At 38.3% G+C, this 19,751-nt stretch overlaps 1 protein-coding gene across 2 annotated transcripts in view; it reads right to left on the reverse strand.

Moving 5' to 3' along the window:
* The window catches only part of LOC122641979 (protein ENHANCED DOWNY MILDEW 2-like), a 61,586-nt gene extending 42,595 nt beyond the window's left edge, over nucleotides 1-18,991 (reverse strand). Inside the window, exons 1-7 of one of the 2 annotated variants that reach the window (XM_043835343.1) lie at nucleotides 18,853-18,991; nucleotides 17,187-17,654; nucleotides 17,000-17,096; nucleotides 6,837-6,887; nucleotides 6,578-6,717; nucleotides 5,563-5,659; nucleotides 5,359-5,457 (exon numbers count right to left, since the gene is read on the reverse strand). In XM_043835343.1, coding sequence (XP_043691278.1) covers nucleotides 5,359-5,457; nucleotides 5,563-5,659; nucleotides 6,578-6,717; nucleotides 6,837-6,887; nucleotides 17,000-17,096; nucleotides 17,187-17,593 — 891 coding nt within the window. In that variant the 5' untranslated portion in view covers nucleotides 17,594-17,654; nucleotides 18,853-18,991. Of the gene's footprint in view, nucleotides 1-5,358; nucleotides 5,458-5,562; nucleotides 5,660-6,577; nucleotides 6,730-6,836; nucleotides 6,888-16,999; nucleotides 17,097-17,186; nucleotides 17,655-18,852 lie in introns of both variants that reach the window. The other variant, XM_043835342.1, reaches the window with a different exon arrangement.
* Nucleotides 18,992-19,751: the final 760 nt, after the last annotated feature.

Raw genomic sequence — 19,751 nt, forward strand, 5'->3', positions numbered from 1 at the left:
TAAATTCACCCTTTTTCCTAATTTTCAAAACCCGAAACCCTAACCCAAAATTTCTGAATTTTAATTTTTTAATTAAAACTACATCAAACCTATACCATTTGCTTCTCCTAGACCTGCCTATTAAAACCATATAAAATTTGACCCCATTCTCATAAACCTAACCCTAATTCTGCCCTAAATTACCCAATCTGTGCATTCAAACCAGCAGCCCCCTTTTGATCTTGATACTTGGTCTCTATTTGGATCCTTCTCCTATCTAGAGCTACATTACTTTTTCTAGGTCAATAAAAACCATATGGAGATCCTTCTTGCCCTCTCTAAATCATTCCATGAGCCTCTTGAATAACCTAAATAAGAAAATAGCTTCCATCTTTGATCTTCCTGGCATAAAGCCAAATTGGTTCTCCGAAATAGTAGTTTTTTTTCTCAGGTGGGTTTCAATAACCCTTGCCCATAACTTTAAAGTATGACTCGATAGTTTTATGCCTCTATAGTTATTTCATCTCTGAATATCACCTTCATTTTTGTAGATCGGAAACACGATGCTTCTCCTTCATTCATCTGGCATTTTTCTTGTGTGCATAATCTTATTAAACAGCTTGGTCACCCAAGATAATCCGTAGATTCCTAAGCTCTTCCACACTTCTATTGGGACCCCGTCTGGGCCTGGTGCCTTGCCTACTATCATCTTTCTTAAAGCTTCTTCTACTTCATACACTCAATTTTGCGTATCTATCTACGGCATGTGATGTCTAGATGAGTAATGCAGTCTCCTAGGGCACTATTACTTGGAACGCCTTTATTCAGTAGGCTGTGGAAATAATCTTTCCATCTCTCCTTAATGTCCTCATTGCTTATTTGTATTCTACCATCTTCACTTTAAATATATCTAACATGGTCGAAATCTCTACTCTAATCTCTACTCTTCCTTTCTCTCATTCTAACAATCTTATGGACAGCTTTTTCCCCTTCCTTTGTGTTCAAATGTTGTAAAGAACTTCAGAATTTTTTCGCCCTTGCTTTCCCCACAATCTTATTACCTTCATTTCTGGAAAATTTGTACCTTTTTAGATCCTCTACCTCCTTAGTCCTTTGTCATGTCCTAAAACTAGCTTTCTTAGACTTAATGACTGCTTGGACCTCATCATCCCACCACCAAGTCTCCCTAGGGGCATATGACAGTTTCCTTTCAATTCCCCTAGGAACCCTTTAGCAACCTAATTGTGGGACTTACTCAACCACAAGAGGACCTCAAACTCAAATGGGGACTCACTCCTGATGTGAGTGAGTCCCAATAGGCTATTTCCCAATGGCTATATTTCCAATGACTATATTTCAACAGCTATATTTCAATTGCTTGTTTCCACTTCCCATATATATTTGTATTCTAAAGTGTAGAAAGAAAGGAAAATTTTGAATCCAATGTAACCTTTTGCTGTGAGTGAGTACCCATTTGAGTTTGAGGTCCTCATGTGGTTGAGTAAATCCCACATTTGGGTTGAGTGAGTCCCCAAGCGACCACATAGTTATGTGGTCCTTTTTGACCCATGAATTAAGCGGTCTTCTCTGACCTCTGTTATCTTGTACTAGGTTTCATATTTTGGCAATAAAACTTTTCTATACATTTTAGCTGCAACAAATACAATCAAAGACAATTTTCGATGCAAGTGCCCTGGTGGCCCAAATAAATAGAGCCAATACCTATAATTGGCCCAAGAAATCATGATTAAAGCAATTAAAATACTGAACTGAGCATCTGTAGTAAAGAGATCCTATAACAGTGACTAAAGTAGAACCCTCCAACAAGAACAAGAAGTCGCACTATTTCCCAGGCATGTAGAAGAGCCCGCCAGAAGTCTGAAAAGTCAGAACTTTAAGAAGGTTTGAGATGATAACTTATCTTACAGAAGGAATGAGCTCGTCAGATGGAAGGTCTACGGCTCAACAAACAACCATACGAAATTTAGGGTTGCCAAAAGAACAAAAAGGGAGGAAAAGCAACAATTTTGGAGTGAAGGGAACAACAAAGACTATGATGATGCACAATAGGATAGAAATTCAAGAAAGATGTAGCTTCATGCAAATAAAGGGGCATATGGAATGGGTTGATTTCTTGAAGCATTAATGCAATCAATCAGCAAGGACATCAATATGAACAACAAAATTTCAAGAACAGAAACCTATCAATGAAAACAAAAAAAATATCAAGTCTCCACACACATTAATTTAGGTTATACTAGCATTGGCCAACTGAAAACTCTGTAATGCCAAAGGAAAAAAAACACCAGACTAACTTCTTGTGCAAAGGACCACTGCTGTTGTCATTGTTGTCAACATAGTCAATGTGGGTCCACAAACACTAACATGTGAAGGAATGCAGTGCTGATGTGGAAGAGAAAGAATGGCCAGTGTGAAGAAGTGCACAAGCTGCAGGGAAAATGAGAAAAGCTGAAAACTGCAAGCTTTGTGCAATGTGTAGTGACACTGATTTCATGGGTGTTTTGAGTTGCCCTCCATTTGGACTTCGTGGAACCTCAAAACATGAGAAAGGTAGATCTCTGGATTAGCATTCCAACAGTTCAAGAATCAAGTCAATCGGAGTTCAGGAGAGAGAGATATGGCCATTTAAATAAGCAGAGATCAGGAACTGGCTAGTGGAACCAGCTGATAGAGGCTGAGATCACTGAAGCAACCGGCTAATGGAACCAGCTCTTGTTGGCCGAGAGCACTTAAGCTCAAAGTGCATCAGTTATGGAAGCAGCTCGCCGGTTGCGGCGTGAAATTCGTAAATGCAGAATATTCTGAGGCCATTTGCTTTGAGATATTATAAATAGCCCTTGGCTCTTTGAGAGGGATATATCTAGAGAGGGTTTTTGAAGTGAGAAAAACCTCAAGAGAGGAAAGGAGAGTCTCCAAAGAGAAGAACGCAAGAAGAGTTCCTTTAAGCTGACATTAAAGCTTCAAGCATCAAGATTGTGAAGGAATCTTCAAGTGCATTCAAAAACATATCTAAGGGTTTGTAAAGAAGAGGAAAACAAACCAAGGGTTTGTGTGAAACTTCAAGTTTCCAAGTGCTGACTTGGTTGAAGCTCCAGTGGCAAAGAGGCATCGGTGAATGTGAGCCGCACAAAAGGAAAAACATGGTTGGTTTAAGGTAACCTATTTGTTTGTATTTCCCACATGTATGTACTAGAGCGTAAGCAAAATGAATGATGAAATGCCTAGACTAGTTTGAGATTTATTGAAACTTATTCACTGTCCATATTGCAACGGTTAAGTTGCGCTATTGCAACCTGTTGGTTGTGGGTTCGAAACTTGGAAACAACCTCTCCTGCAAAGCGGGGAGTAAGGCTACATACATTTGCCACTCCCAGACCCTCCAGTGGAGGGAGCCTTGTGCACTAGGACACTCTATTCACTGTTCATATAGTAATCATTGAGACTATTGAATGGGTGCTTGATGGAGGGGTTGGTGCTCTTTGGTAGCGGGCGTTACCTAAATTGGGGGTGAGTGCTCCCTTGTAGTTTAGAAAAAAAAAGGTGTAGCCAATGCATGAGGCTCTCACTAGTCACCACTATGGGGTCTAGGGAGGGTCAAAATGTATGCAGCCTTACCCCTGCTTCAGTAGAAATCTCAGTCGATTCAAGATCTCGATCTCGACCCGACCCTACCCATATTTCGACCCATTTTACCTTATAAAAGTACCAGAACTCGTGAGTTCTCTGTCGAGTTCTACTAAGATTGCCATTTTGATATACAGAAACCTATCTATGCACACCTTGGTATACAGACACAGGACAGACAATTATTTATGCCTAATATCATCTAAGTAAATGGTTTTGTATTTGTATTTCATTTACTTAAGATATTATTCATAAATAAGCAAATACCCCCCCCATTTGAATCCAATAAAAATAGTTAAAAAATCAAAATCCAAAAGGAAAAAACAGTCAACCCCCCATTTCAAGAACAAAAACTGGATTTTCGGCGGTAGGTGCAATTTTCAACTTTCTAATGTTGGGGTTTTTCTCAAATCTAAAAATTCCATAAATCTTAATATGATAAAACTTTGCTAAAAACCAAAAGTACGATAAAATATTCATTTGTTTTGATGTCCAAAATAATATTTTCATTCAGAGTGATTTTGACAGCATTCGCACACACCAAATTAAGTTTGACTGGTACATAACTCCTTCAATCAAGACCAAGATTGTTTAAATCTGATTTATATCGAAGAAGTTATGTATCGATCAAACTTAATTTGGTGTGTGCGAATGCTGTCAAAATCACTCTGAATGAAAATATTTTTTTGGACATCAAAACAAAAGAATATTTTACTGCACTTTTGGTTTTTAGCAATGTTTTACCATATTAAGATTTATGAAATTTTTAGATTTGAGAAAAACCCCAGCATGAGAAAGTTGAAAATTGCACCTACCGCCGAAAATCTAGTTTTTGTTCTTGAACTGGGGGGTTGACTTTTTTTCCTTTTGGAATTTTATTTTTTAACTATTTTTATTGGATTCAAATAGGGGGTATTTGCTTATTTATGAAAAATATCTTAAGTAAATGAATTTACTTAAATGATATTAAGTATAAATAAGTGTTTGTCCTGTGTCTGCCCTTGTTTCTGGCATAAATAAGTGTTTGTCCTAATTTCCCACTAAGTGAAACTCCTATTTGGACTTTGTTTTTGCAAAATCTGATAGTGTCATTGTGTTTAAATGCTCTAAATAGGCTGAGTACCAAGTTTCAGACCCAAACTAGGTCTAAAACCCACCGAAACCAACCTTCGAGTTGGAAGAAAAAAAAAACCAACTTGACCGAAATCTTGAGTCAACTCGGTTTTTTCCGAGGTCGAAACCTAGTTGAGTTCCGAATTTTACTTCCTTGGATGTATGTCACATAAACTAGGGATTGGTGCTCCCAACTGTGGGTGCGGTCGAATTGTTATATTGTGCATCATACCGAAGCCGGATTTGGGTCGTAGCCCAAGCGGTCATTTGCACCGTGGATGTAGGAACACTGCCGGACCATATATACTCTGTCTTGTGAGTTGCTTTGTTGTGTGGATGCATGTATATTTGTGAAGTGCTCTGCAGGGTGGTGTGAATGTATGTGAAAATCTGGTAGACCTAGCCACATGGTAGTGATATGGTTGCGAGGTATGTGTTTGTGAAAGAGTGGTTGTGATGTGGATGTGAGCCGGAGTGCTTGTGACGGCGACGAGTGAGTTGAGAAACGAACAGTTGGGATTGGATTATGAATACCACTGACTCAACCCCCCCCCCCCCCTCTCAGTTGCCATCTTAGTTAAACAAAACTTTCAGGAATGTGATGCTGTAGAAATTTTGTACCTCAGCATGATTAGCTTTATCAGAAGAACCCAATTTTCCACATGCGAAACACTGGTGCTGTTTATATTGACAATTCTTACAGAGAAAGTTTGTAATGGCCTGCAAACAACCGTATAATGTTATAGAGTTTAAAAAACAAGAAATGAAAAAGAACCAAAGACATCAAAGAAGGCAGAATAAAAAGTGAACTATGAAGGTTCATACCTCCACCTGAAACCTGGATAAACCAAGGGATTCACACTGAGACTCAGCACCATCCTTTCTGGTTGCATGAAATGACCTCAAGCACCTCCCTTCACAACTGCATAATAACACAATATAATCCCTCTAGGATCACTAATTAACCAAGGATAAAGAGAGATAGTTTTCACATATATCTTCATGATTGGTCAAAGCTTGAATTGCTAACTACGAACCATAGTAAATGTGGCAAATCTTTGTAGTTTGTACGCTAATATTCAAGATCCCGAAAGCCAGTGCAGCATAGTAAATTCAGGCAAACAAGCACTTTGGTGAAAATGCCAGGAAGTAAAATCAAAGGAAATAACATATTTTACAGTTTTTGGGCATAGTGAGCCTGGCTGCAGATCTGTACGTCCCTTATGTTTAACTTTGATGGAACACAGTCTGAAAATTTTCACATTCCTAATTTTACTTCCACCCACTTTACGCTAAAACAAACAGAGCTTAGACTCAAACTCAAACCAAGTAGAATTAGAACTGAAATTTAATAATCCTAACTAACTTGGAGCCAGAACCTTAACTATCAATTAAACCTATATTCCAAATATGGCCTAAAACAGAAGCTTCCAAGAACAAGAAATATATATTTACAACAGAAATAAACTGACTAAAACAGCAAAATTTGTAAATAAAGTAAAATAAGAAATTAACAAAAACAGAAGTTATAAAATTTAAAATGCTCCTGCATGAATGGTACTCTATCTACTGAAAGTAAACATAGAACTCAATAATGAATTAAATGATAATTGAACACCTGCAGTACATAAACTGAGGAAAGACTAAAATGACAAAATGATTAGTCTTCTCTGAAGATAAGTATGCATGCAGGTTTAAATTTTCTGCTTCAAAAGTAAAATTTGATATAGCAGGATTTCACTAATAACGTTCTAGAGTAACTCCAGGATTTCTCAAAAGAAACTTAAAAATATGAAATGACACTGATCAAACATAAAGATCCATTAGACAAAAAGCATACCACAAAATGGTACCACCATTATCACAAAAAGCACAAACAGAATCAAAAAGGTCATTCTCTTCATCAGATTCATCTCCTTCCATATCTTCATCGTCAACAATAAATTTACGTATTTTTGCGTCTGAACCACATTGAACATCCTGCAAACCATCCTTTTGGTATGGATCAATAGCTTAGAATAGAAGTAAAAATATCAACCAAATAAGAGAAAGAGGTATGTCTTGAAATACAAGCTAGAGAGTACAACAACAGCACTAACCTCATCTAAGCTCCTCTTCCTGGGCTTCTCCTCAAGAAATGTAAGTAGATACTGCTTAAAACATTATTATCATGAAGACAGTAAATATCTTAAAGTAATATGAACCTTTGCAAGTTATCCCAGAAATAGTTTAGAATAAGCAAGCTTTCATTAAAAGTTGATGGTGACTAGGTAATAGAACGTACAAAACATAACAAAACAAAACAAAGGAGAGCGCTACACTATCACAAGAAGGGCAAGCTTATCACCAAGGGCAGAATCAACAGTAAAAAACAATAAAAGTGAAACTAAATAAATACAGCATGAAATTCACCCCGATACCAAAATTACCCCATTTCAGAAACTAGATCCCATCAACTACCAAGATTACAGTCAAGCTTAATGGCATGATCCAGATAGTGTCTCCTCTCAATCACATTGCCCATCATGTTTTTAGCTATCACCCTTTGAATATTCAACAGTGAACTAGAGCTGCTAATGTTTCAACCAATTTTCGAAGCTTTACATATCTGCCTGAGACAATTGATTTGGGCTAAACTTAACACACTATTAGATGACAATTTGGAAGAAAAAAAATATCCATAAAAACTAAGCGCGAAAAAAAAGGTGCTTTCGCCATGAAGACAAGATAAAGGGGGGAGGAAGAGACCCAAGACCAACCATCTTAGGAACACAGCCTAAGCGTTCAGAATCTTAGGAGCTTCAAAAAGTGAGAGATAGTCTGCCACAAAAAAAGTGGTTTAGAGAGAAGGGTAGTGTAGGTTCAGCCATCTAAAGAACTTCAAAAGGAGAAAAAAAAATAAGGCAGCCATTGTTTGCCAAGAAAATATGGAGAGTGCATGAAATCATAGGGAGAGGACAATTTTTTCCCTCTATAGTAGCTTCTCAACTTAGCCGACCCCATTTAGTTGGGATAAGGCTGAGTTGAGTTTAGTTGCTTTTCAACTGTTCTCTTGTTGGGATAGTTTCTTAAGTACTCCATGTTTATCTTATTTAATAGTTATTCAATATTTAGTAGTGTGGTTATCTTATTTAATAGTTATTTAATATTTAGTAGTTATTATTGTATGTAAGTGAATTTGTAGGGATGGGTTAGTTATTTGAGTAATGGGACTAGTGGGCTCAGTTAAGTAAGTGGTTATTGTTATGAAAACGTGAATTGTAAGTTGTGTTATTTAAGTGGAAGTAATTAAGAAGAAAAGGGACTTTGGAATCCCTAATTTTACTCTAGAGATTATCTTGAGAGAGGTAGGCTACCTCCGAACAAGCCAGACGTCAACGGCTTCGTCCATAAAGCCCCAAACTCCTCTTTTTTCCTATTTTCTCTCTCTCCCTAAATTTCTCTATTTCTTTTTTATTTTAAATATTTATTTTTATATCATCCGTGCACTAATCATTTGGCATTAGAGCCAGAGAATTACTCACACGCTATGGAGATTCAGGATATTGTAGCACGAAATTTGGCTTTGCTTGATGGAGACCTGGTATATTCTAGCAAGAAATTTGGCTTTGCTTTATGAAATAATGAAGAAAAAAAAAGAAGAAGAAAGAACTTAAGAAAGAGGCGGAACTTCACTCTCCGTGGCAGCAAAGGGAAAACGAGATATTGATTCAGGGAGGTAGACTTTCAATGAGCAGAAAACTATTTGTTGCTTGCATTCTTCCTCCCTCTCTATTTGATTTGCTTCCTTTGGAGTTTGAGCTTAGCCATCTCTTCCAGTGTCCTGTGCCCTTGTCTTTCGCTCTATGTAGCAAAGGATGTGCCTATTCAGGGACGTTCAAAGCAGCATGAGACCTATACCCCGAAATGCTCCCAGCATAGGAGCCTATGGTTCCATTCTTGTTATTGTTGGAGGGAGTTGTGCTCTTCTCGGTGTGGAGCAATTTGTGAGAAATAGATGCTCAGCCTGCAATGTCCGAAGAAGAAGAAGAAGCAATGCAAAATTGCAAATCAAGCACCACTTCCTTCAAGGTGACATTCCCTGCAATGAGATTGACGCACCTTGAGATGACCATTCTTGATTTATTAATTTGGATTTTTTCCTATTACGATACGGAATCCTGGCATCATCGGCTGAAGCATCATGGAATATTTAAATGCTGCAACAATTTAATGGTCTAGAGGGAAAGACCAATTTTAGGGGGAAGGATTGTTACGTACTCCATGTTTATCTTATTTAATAGTTACTTAATATTTAGTAGTTATTATTGTATGTACGTGAATTAGTTGGGATGGGTTAGTCATTTGAGTAATGGGAGTAGTAGGGTCAGTTAAGTAAGTGGTTATTGTTATGTACGTGAATTGTAAGTTGTGTTATTTAAGTGGAAGTAATTAAGAGGGAAAGGGACTTTGGAATCCCTATTTTTTCTCTAAAGTTTATCTTGAAAGAGGTAGGCTACCTCCCAACAAGCCAGGCGTCGGCGGCTTCATCCGTAAAGCCCCAAACTCCTCTTTTTTCCTATTTTCTCTCTCTCTCTCTCCTATTATTTCTCTTTTTCTTTCTTATTTTATTTTTATATCAACTGTGCACTTATCAGTTTCTGCATTGGAATTTGAAACTTTCCAACACTCACGTTCTCCTATTTAGGCTTGTTACAGAGGCTGAGTATAAAAACACAAAACAGATGTTCCCATAGTTCTAAATCTCAGCGGGATCTCGAGAAACTCGAGCTGGTCAAGATGAGTTATAGTGTGATATTTCAAAGTGGCATTAATTCAAAAATCTCAACCGAAATTTCGACGAGATTTTGGTACTTTTGTATCATCTCACCAAAATGATACAAAGTGCCTAATAAAAAGGTACAAACTCGACCCAGACTCGACAAAAGCGTGGTTTGGAGACAGAAGGGGGAAAAACCTTGGTTCTTGATTGTTTTGCCACAACATCACTCAATACTACTAGGATACACTACTGGGGGTTGCCACATCACTACGAAGAGAACGATTACTGCTTACTGTGGAAGATTTGACTAAATTCAACTATTTTAGCTAAAGTTACTATTCTCAAAAACTAAAAAAAGGGCTTACCCAGTACACAAGGCTCCGGCCACTGCCGGGTCTGGGAAGGGTCATAATGTACGCAGCCTTACCCCTGTTTCGCAGAGAGGTTGTTTCCAAACTCAAACCCATGACTACTTGGTCACAATAGAGCAACCTTACCGTTGCACCAAGGCCCGCCCTCTTAAACAACAACAATTAACTCAGCCTTATCCCAACTTAATGGGGTCGGCCACATTGATCCAAACAAAACAAAGTAAGAAAAACTGAGTTCTAACCAAAGATGGGAAAGAAAAGATGAGGAAAGAGAAAAGAAATGAAAAATGGAAAATGACGAATGAAAGATAAAAATAAATAGAAAAATGAAAAATGCTATATAAAAGGTAAAAGATAGTAAGAGGAAAGAGGCACAGCCCAGCACGTCAAGAGAATCTCAGATAATTGGAGTCTGCTAAATGGATCCTCGCCCTCCAAGAGGCTCTATCCGATGTCATACTTCGTACAAGACCTAGACTATACTTGGTACAAGGCACGCCCTCTTACTATTTTTGAAAGAAAAAAAATGACAAATACTTGTTGTATGAGGGTAGATTTTTTATACGTCAGACACCATTGGCCGATCTACGACCTCAATGGGTCGAATTTTTTTTTCTGTTTATAAATTTATTTTTTTATTTTTCTGGTCAAAAAAATTGATTTTCCTACAACAAAAATGTGAACAAATAGGGTTAATATACACTAGATGGGACTCAATTATATATATGTTAATCACCGTTGGCAAATCTACAGGCTCACGGTGTCAGAAATTATTTTCAGCAAGATATTTTTAATATCCAAAAATTATGAAAATTATTTAAAAATTCAAAAAATAGGGTAAATAAGAAAAATATTCTGTTTTGTTTAGAAAAATAACGGAATTTTATGGTACAGGCGTAAAGCAATTGAAGTGCAATGAGGCTTCAAATGTTGTACCATATTTGGTTTTCTTGTATTACACCAATATCTTATTGAAAAAAATTTCTGAAAATTATTTTTAATTATGAAAAAAATGGTAGGGTTAGGGGAAAATTAATAAGTGCCTAGAACGTTGTTTTAGTGGTCTCGGTTTGATGTTTCTCAGTTAATAATAGCTTATTTTTCTTTATGCAATAGTAAGGATGTGAGATAATGGCTGACAGGGAAGGAGACGGGGGAGGCGATAGGGGAAGAGGTGATAAGACAGATAGCATGGCTGCATGGTATTCTCATTGATGGTAACAAATGAAAAACACGATGTAACTATTGTCACAAGACGATGATGTCAGGTGGGGTCAGAAGACTGAAACAACATTTGGATGGTAATGCCATAGATGTGACGGCATGCACCATGGTACCTGTGGAGATTGCTAGGGCCATAGCTGAAAGCATGACGGGAGGGCAGTGGAGGAAAGCAGAAAGGGAGAAGGCGAGGCAGTTTATGCCACCCGCCCAAACCTGGTACAGGGGGACTATGATAGTGATGATGAAAATGATGACCCTGTGTATGTGCCCTTCCATAAGGAGCAAGGTAGACACAGAGGAGCTGGTCCATCTACGGCAGGTGGTAGTGGTAGTGGAGCAGCTGGTCCGCCTAGTAGGCAGCCTTTATTTCCCCTCTCCTATCTTAGAATACTAGGGTAGCTCCACCTCCACCTCTAGTTCCAGTGGTCCCACCATGAGTGGACCCCATACTCTTGGCAGATACAAGAAAAAGGAAACAAGCAACGTAGAATTATAGGGATGTGGAGTAATGTGAAGGGAATGGTTGAGGAGGTTGTGTCTAAGCGGTTGTTATTCCACAGCATCTCAGCAAACGTCTATGGGGCGCTATTACCAGAATGTGTATTTGCCTCAGTAGAAAAAAGAGCTTTAAGACTATATAGATGAGTTGAGGGTAATGTGGGAGCGCTACAGAGTCACAATTATGTGTGATGGTTGGAATGGGCCCACAAGAAAGTCCAACTTTATGGTTTTCTATGATGGGAGGACAGTATTCCTCAAATCTGTGGATGTATCAAGGGACAAAAAGTACGCAAAATATATTTATAAATTGTTAAAGGAGGTGGTTGGGGATGTGGAGTGGAAAATGTTGTCCAGATTGTAACGGACAACGGAAACAACATCAAGAAGGTTGGTCAAAAGTAGATGAATAACAGTAAGTACTGGCACTTCTAGACCCGTTGTGCAGTCCATTGCATTGACTTGATGCTGAAGGACATAGGATAGGTAAAATTGGTCCAGAGTATTGTTGAGAGAGCTAGACAGATGAGTACCTTCGTTTACAACCATGGGTTTGCACTGAACCTTCTCAGGGAGAAGTGTGGTGGGGACTTGGTTAGGCGGAATCACCAAATTCGCCACAAACTATATTGCATTAAAGAGTTTTGAGACGAATAAGGTTGGACTCAGATCTATGTTTGCATCTTTTTTTCTTTTTTGGGTAATGATCTATGTCTGCATCTGAAGAATGGTTTGGGTGGAGGGAGTTGAGTTCCCCTTGTGGTAGGGCAGCACAGGCAACCATTGCATCTACGGAGTTTTGGATCCAGTTGGATAAGGTGGTAAAAGTGTTAGGCGCAGTTTTCTTGGTCCTAAGGATGGTGGGCTCTGCTTTCAAGTCCACCATGCCAAAATTGTATGTTGTTGTGGATACGGTGAAAGACAGAGTCTACAATACGCTGCCACATGGCAGTAGGAACTTCATAAAGATTATCAAGGACCGCTGGGAGCTTCAACTTATGCATCAACTACATAAGGCTGGAGAGTATTTAACTTATATGCGTCCAATTCACATTACTTTTTATTATTAATACTTTCATAAAATATGTAATAAATTGACAATATGTCAATTTTCAGCATACTACCTAAACCCCAAGTATCAATATAGCCATACACTTGGGATGAATTCGGACCTTATAGAAGCAGTGAATACAGTGGTTGCAAAGTTGGAGCCAAATATAGCCCAACAGACTATTTGCAACAATGAGGTGAGTTGTGTAGTTCTTTATGAATATAATAAGTGATTACTCAAAATGGGATCCTAACACATACAATTTTCCAAATGGGTATAGATCAAAAGTTTCAGGGACGGAACAGGGTGTTTTGGAACCCCCGTCGAAGAGGCAAGCTGAAATGGTGGTGATGCTGGTAAGTAATTGATAAAAGACAGAATTGAGAGAATACTTGGTTGATCGATGAGATCAGCCAAGCCTTATATTTATAGATTGAAATATTACAGCCAAATGTCAGAAATTGCCCTAGTCATAGCCGACATATAACTAGGAATACATAAATCATAACAAGAAATAAAAATAAGACAGTAAAAGACCAGAATACCCCCACAGTTGGTATTCTGGTGTATCTTAACACTCCCCCTCAAGTTGGAGCAAAAATATCACTCATGCCCAACTTGACTAGACTAGGATGAAAGACCCTGCCAGGCAGTCCCTTGGTGAACATATCAGCAAGCTGATCAGTAGACTTCACATAAGGAACACAAATAAGGCCTTCCTCTAACTTTTCCTTGATGAAATGCCGATCCACCTCAACATGCTTTGTACGATCATGCTGTACCGGATTATGTGCAATACTAATGACAATCTTGTTGTCGCAATATAGCATCATAGGAAGGCGAATAGGAACTCCAAGATCTTGTAGCAAACCTTTTAACCAGAGTAGCTCACAAATACCTTGTGCCATAGCACAAAATTCTGTCTCAGCACTAGAATTGAGAGAATACTTGGTTGATCGATGAGATCAGCCAAGCCTTATATTTATAGATTGAATTATTACAGCCAAAAGTCAGAAATAGCCCTAGTCATACCCGACATATAACTAGGAATACATAAAACATAACAAGAAATAAAAATAAGACAGTAAAAGACCAGAATACCCCCACGGTTGGTATTCTGGTGTATCTTAACCGTAATTAAATAGTATATTTTCTTACTTGCATATGTATTTAAACTTGTGAAATGTAAATAAATGGATTCTTGTTGTACTGCAGTTGAATGGTGGGTATTGAATGGGGGTTTCGGCAGAAATTTTGAGGATAGCAATCAAAGTCCTATCCCAGACATGTTCCGCCTCCAACTATGAGCGAAACTGGAGTATGTTTTCGCTCATCCACTCAAAGAGGCGCAACCTATTAGGTTCCCAATGCCTCGCTGATTTGGTGTATGTGCACTATAATATGAGACTAAAGATGCAGCACATACACATGGGTATGGAGAATTACACTTCCCAGATCGAGCTCGCAGACATTTTGCAAATTGAGTCAGATGATGAGAATCCCTTGGTGGAGTGGACAAGGGATGGATCAAATTAGTCGTAGGTTTGACCCCCATATAGCCAGTGAGATGGGTGTTGATGTGGATGAGTACATGGCTACAGAGGGTTCGATTCACTGGAGAGACCCAGTTTGATCATTCCACAAAGGATACGGGTCACGAAGCATGTCCAGCCGCAGCCTACACAAGAGGGAATCGTCGCCGGTTCAGAGCAGATGGGCAAGCCGACTGTATGGACATTGATAGCTTGTCTAGCACTATGGGAGGGATGAGTATAGGGGAAAGCAAAGGAAGTGAGCACTGCCATGCCCCATCTCAAAGTACAGTCCACATGGGCATTTCATTGGTGTTGGGGAGTATGCATCTTCTTCATCCGTTTGACGCCTACTCACAATCACAAGGACATATTGGATCGTCCTTTGTCGATAGCTTCTTCTCCAACCCAACCCACCAGCCGTACAAGCATCCGTATAGATCTTGTGAGAATGGTTCAATGGCTGGTTTTTCACATTGCGGTAACATATACCCTAGGATAGGATACATGCAGTATGTAGATGAGATCGTTTATAGGGCAGCTATGGAGGACAACTCTTATTTCTTCTCGAACACTATGATGCGGCATTCATATGTCATGCAAACAGAGGACAATGCACATCGTCTCCATCGGACCATGAATAGACTCAATCCAGCACGTCATAGTTCATATCAAAAGGCAATCACATACTCATAGCATTGTATCGTTGGGAGTTGGGACGTGGAAGATCAGGGTGTCTATGACTTATGTATTGTTCACTGTACTTGGGTTGGGTGTCTATGTAATATGCATTGTTCACACTTCACTGTACTTTGTAGTTTGTAGTAGAAACTTTAAGTCTTCAGCTATTTCTTAAATAATTATTCAATATTATGCGTCTTTTCTTAAATAATTATTCAATATTATGTGTCTTCATCTGTTATTGCATAATTTACTTGTTTTACTTTCCAATTGTCTCATAGCACTCAAAAAATGTGCTGAATAGGCAATATTAAATTAAGGGTTCGACGTTTACTACCAGCCAAGGGTGCAAATCCAAAACACCAAATTTGGTGTTTTTTTAACAATTTGAAGATTTATATATGTTTATCAAGCCTAAAACAAGCTTCTCTTAAAGTTTCGGAGCCAAAAGTGGCCATTTGCCCACCGAAACATCATACCCAAAAACAAAATACACCAACTCGCCAAGATCTTAGTCGTCTTGACCTGGTCGAGACAAGTGAGTTTTCGAACTATGGACTTGTCCCACAAACTTTTCACACTTTCTTGCACTTTTTAACCCAAATAAAAGTATTCCTAAAAATTTTGTTCTTAACGAATTTGATCTTAACAACTTAATTTCTTCCACTCACTTCACCATCCCAAAATCGCTCTCATCTTTCTTGCACTCTCTAACAATCTCTCAACAAGAAGCATAGCCTTATATCTTGAACTAAATGATCCCCTTCACTTATTCCAACAACTTTTTTGTTATCAGTTACTCATAGCACAAAACTGACAACCATATTTTTTTCTTGATTTGTTTCTTCAAACCCCTACAAAGCATGCAGACTTAGGGCCTCAACCTTTTCCTTTTGAAAAATAACAAGCAAAAAACTATTATGTACCAGTATGAATTCTAAGAGTTTCAACTCCCATAATTTAGTATAGCTGTTTGATAGATAAGCACTATATTAGCATCAACTGTCATTTGAGATTCCTACCAAAATTCATAATGCCCATATCTCATGGGAGATGACACATCCTTACAAAGGTTTCAATTCCAATGAACAAAGAAGTCAGATGTGGCGATAAAAGCTTGAAATTGCAAGATTCTGATTCGATTCACCTGAATTAAGCAAAACAACTAAATCAAATCTCAGCAAAACCAACTTATCAAGGGGTGGGGAATCTCCACCAACCGAGCTTTCTTAGAATTTAGAAAGGGAATCAACTGGGTAATCAGAGGATTTTGTCTACCTTCCTAGAGAATTGAAAGTAGGTTCAGTTTCATAGGACAAGAAGGAACCTAAGGAATAGCAACCCAGCTGCCATGGCTTTGAGTATGTGGAAAGAATAGAATGACGAGGCATTTGAGAGACATGCAGAACCTGCTTAACAAGCACAAAAAAGAAAGAAATGTTATAGGCCCTAGTGACCAAACAATTCATGGAGAATGGTTCTCTTGATATCGTTAGAGGCTGGAAAATGTTTTTCTGCATAGCCCCTACGTTTTCTATCTTTGGATAGCACTGCTTCAATGCTTGTAAAGTAGAATAGACCCTTTTACTCTTTTTTACCTATCAAGAAACTTCTGACAAATCCCCACAAAAGATATGGGCAAAAGAACCCAACACATACAAGAACTTAGACATAAGCATCTTCGCATGAGAAAGGCAAGCAAGTATCCAAAGCTACTGCAGAATGAAGAACCAACTGAAAAATAAGGTAGCAAGCATCCCCAAAAATTCATTGAAATGCCTACTAGATTCATCAAAAGACGCCTATTCCTCTCCTTTTAATTCACAAAGAACACAAAAGAGAGAACCAACCATAAAATTCTCCCCCATAATTGCAATGACAGTAACATGGGCATATATCAAATTATTTGGTCAAGTTTTTCAGCAATGTCATGGTTCTATGTTTAAAAAATAAATAAAATCACTGATGAAACTGGTTATGGTTCTCTAGTTTCAATAAATTTGCAGCCATTGTATGAAAATGAAAGCCATCTGATTAGTCTGTTGTATGAAATAATAATAATAATAATATAATACACGTAAAATGAACAAAAAAATATGTTTATTGCTACGCTACAGCTAAAGTATTCAAGAAAGTAAAAGACCTTCGATTTTGCCAATTTATTGTCTCTTTGAACAGCTGCCCGAATTACAAGCATGTTATCCAACAGGTCATTCTCAGAAGGTAGGACATCATATGAGCTGCACAATGCATAGAATTCATTAAGATCTGCAATGACCACTATAATAAAATTGATAAGACAGTTTATCTGATAATATAACTAGCCAAACCAGAAAACTTTCCGAATATGTTCCCACAAGGATTTGCTAGATGTATCTGGATTCTTCCTCACAAAGTGAAGGCATTGCACCGTGATCAAGATTGTCCTGATTGTATCCTCAAAACTCTTCCTTGGCTTTTGGAGATTAATCCAATTTCTCTCCTTGGAAAGCACTGAAATCTCAGGCTGTGCATCCGAAAGTTCGAACTTCCATGATATAACCTGCTTATAGATTTTCTGAAACCCATCCGCTGTCCCGTGCAAAAAGATCTGCTTTTTTGTAAATTCTGGGCTCTCATTGTCACTCCACTGAATAGGCAAAACAGAAAATGTAATAGGTTCATCCTTGTCATCTACAAAATGATAATTTGCAACAGACTGTGGCACAGCCTCATCCTCCCCATCTGAAGAAGACATTGTTTAACCAATTCAGAGGGCAGAAAGATAACCACTGCCAATCACACCCTTACTTTGCAACCTGAAAAGAAAATGCATATATCATATCAGTTAGTCAAATATTTGGTATCTGCATACGAACTGAACTGAGTCGACATCCCCACTGATCCAGTGTGTAATAAATATGGTGCAAGATTTCGGTTGAAACCACCGTAATCCCATGAATATTTTTCAGTTTCAACAAAGGTCGAAACGGAACACAGTGCTACTCGGTAGGAATGCAATATTTCGACCGAAATTTCAACATTTCAGCAAAAATTCCGGCCCTGTTTCGTTTTCTGTATCCCATTCGATTGGAATGGGACTAAATTTTGACCCATTTTGAGTGTTTCATTGGTTTCGACAATAAGAGGGGGGAAAGCTCAAAAAAAACAGATTTGGTGATCTTTTGCCAAATTACTTGCATATCTAGTTGTCAAGATGCCTAAGCAACCCAAGGTGTTGGAGGGCCGCCTAAGCGCAGGCAACAAGGCACCCACTTTTCTGTTTCAATATATCCATTATGTCTGATCAACAGCCCATTTAAAGCAGCACATTCATGAATTTTTCAGCAAGTACGAATAATTTAACAGCTCATGAAAGACACAGCATTACAAGACATATAATGACAACAAAATCTACGGAGAATGGGTTTAGTGCTCCATTACGTAAATGAAATATTGACGATCAAGCAGGTAACGAAATCAAGATGATCTTCTATACCAACTGGTCACTGCTACAGTACAACCTTACACTTGAACAAATAAGAATGAAGCACGCCCATTCAACTATCAAGAATTGTGTAGCATTTAACAAAGCTAAGGAAAAACAAACGTGAATGAAACAAGCACAATCTTTCAGAGTTGTACATGTAACACAAGGGTGCTGAACTAGGTTTAACAGATTAACAGGATAGTCGTTAAGAATTAGCACAGTCCATTGATAAAGAATCCAACTTCATATGGAAGTATGAGCATGCAATTCATGATTCAGTCAAAGAAAAGGAATAAGAAAGGTAAAAGGGCTGGTTTTATCACAAAATAATATCCACCGTGCATCAAATCAATAAACAAGTAATCAAAGAAAGGGAAAAAACAGCACCGGAGGAGGAGGAGGTGGAAAAATAAGAGAAGAAGAAGAAGAACTAGAAGGGGGGAAACAGACGGGAGAAGAATACGGAGGAAGAACCCAATTACAAGAAGAAAAAAAAAGAGAGCGGGTAATAAGAAATCAAAACCTACCTCTCACCGGAGAGTCGCCGGAATGGAATCAAGTAATGCCGTCTCCCGTAGGAATGGCCGGAATCACGAACGTCGTCGTGAGGTTAGGGTTCAGTGGTTCAGCAGTTGCGAAATTTGAAGTACGAATGGCTCTCCTCTTCTTCTTCGTCCTTTTCTTTTGGATTTTTTTTTTTCTTTTTCCTACAAATCTATACCATGCATCTCACCTGCATCGTACCCTATACATATATATGTATATTTCATGCTTCTCACGTGCATCGTACTGTACATAATCCAACACAGGTACTATAAATAGAATCATTTACAGATTAACCCTAATAAAATAGGGTAAAGTACACGTACCCCCTGTAATGCACCCAATATTCCTCGTATCCCATAAGGTTCTGAAAAATCCACGTATCACCCTTACTTTACCCCCTTAATTCCATATAAGTCCAAACCGTTAAGTTTAGCCGTTAAATGCTAATAACTTTACCATTTTACCCATTCTTCTATGTTTATAAATTTGAAAAGACCTAAGTGCCCTGACCTATTTGTTCATAATATGAAAAGACCTTTTTGCCCTAACATAATTTCAAAAGACCCTTTTACCCCAGCTATTTGTTTTTAAGAACCTAATCTAACCTAATTACCAAAATGCCCTTGCTAGGGCATAGTTACCAAAATGCCCTCATCTTCCCCAAAATCCATCTTCCATTTCTGGAACTTCTCCCAAACGAACATTCTTCTTCCCCACTGTTGCTTTTCTTTCTTTTTCTTTAATACCCTAAACCTGTAAACCCATCTCTTTCTCCATACGAAACTAAAGCCCAAGCCCCCATCTCCATCTCGAATACCAGTGTCTCTCCCTCTTTCTCTCTCATCACATGATCTGAATCGCTCTGTTTAATTTCTCCCAG

Source organism: Telopea speciosissima, chromosome 10 (genome assembly GCF_018873765.1).
Source record: "Telopea speciosissima isolate NSW1024214 ecotype Mountain lineage chromosome 10, Tspe_v1, whole genome shotgun sequence".
NCBI classification, from domain to species: Eukaryota; Viridiplantae; Streptophyta; class Magnoliopsida; order Proteales; family Proteaceae; genus Telopea; species Telopea speciosissima.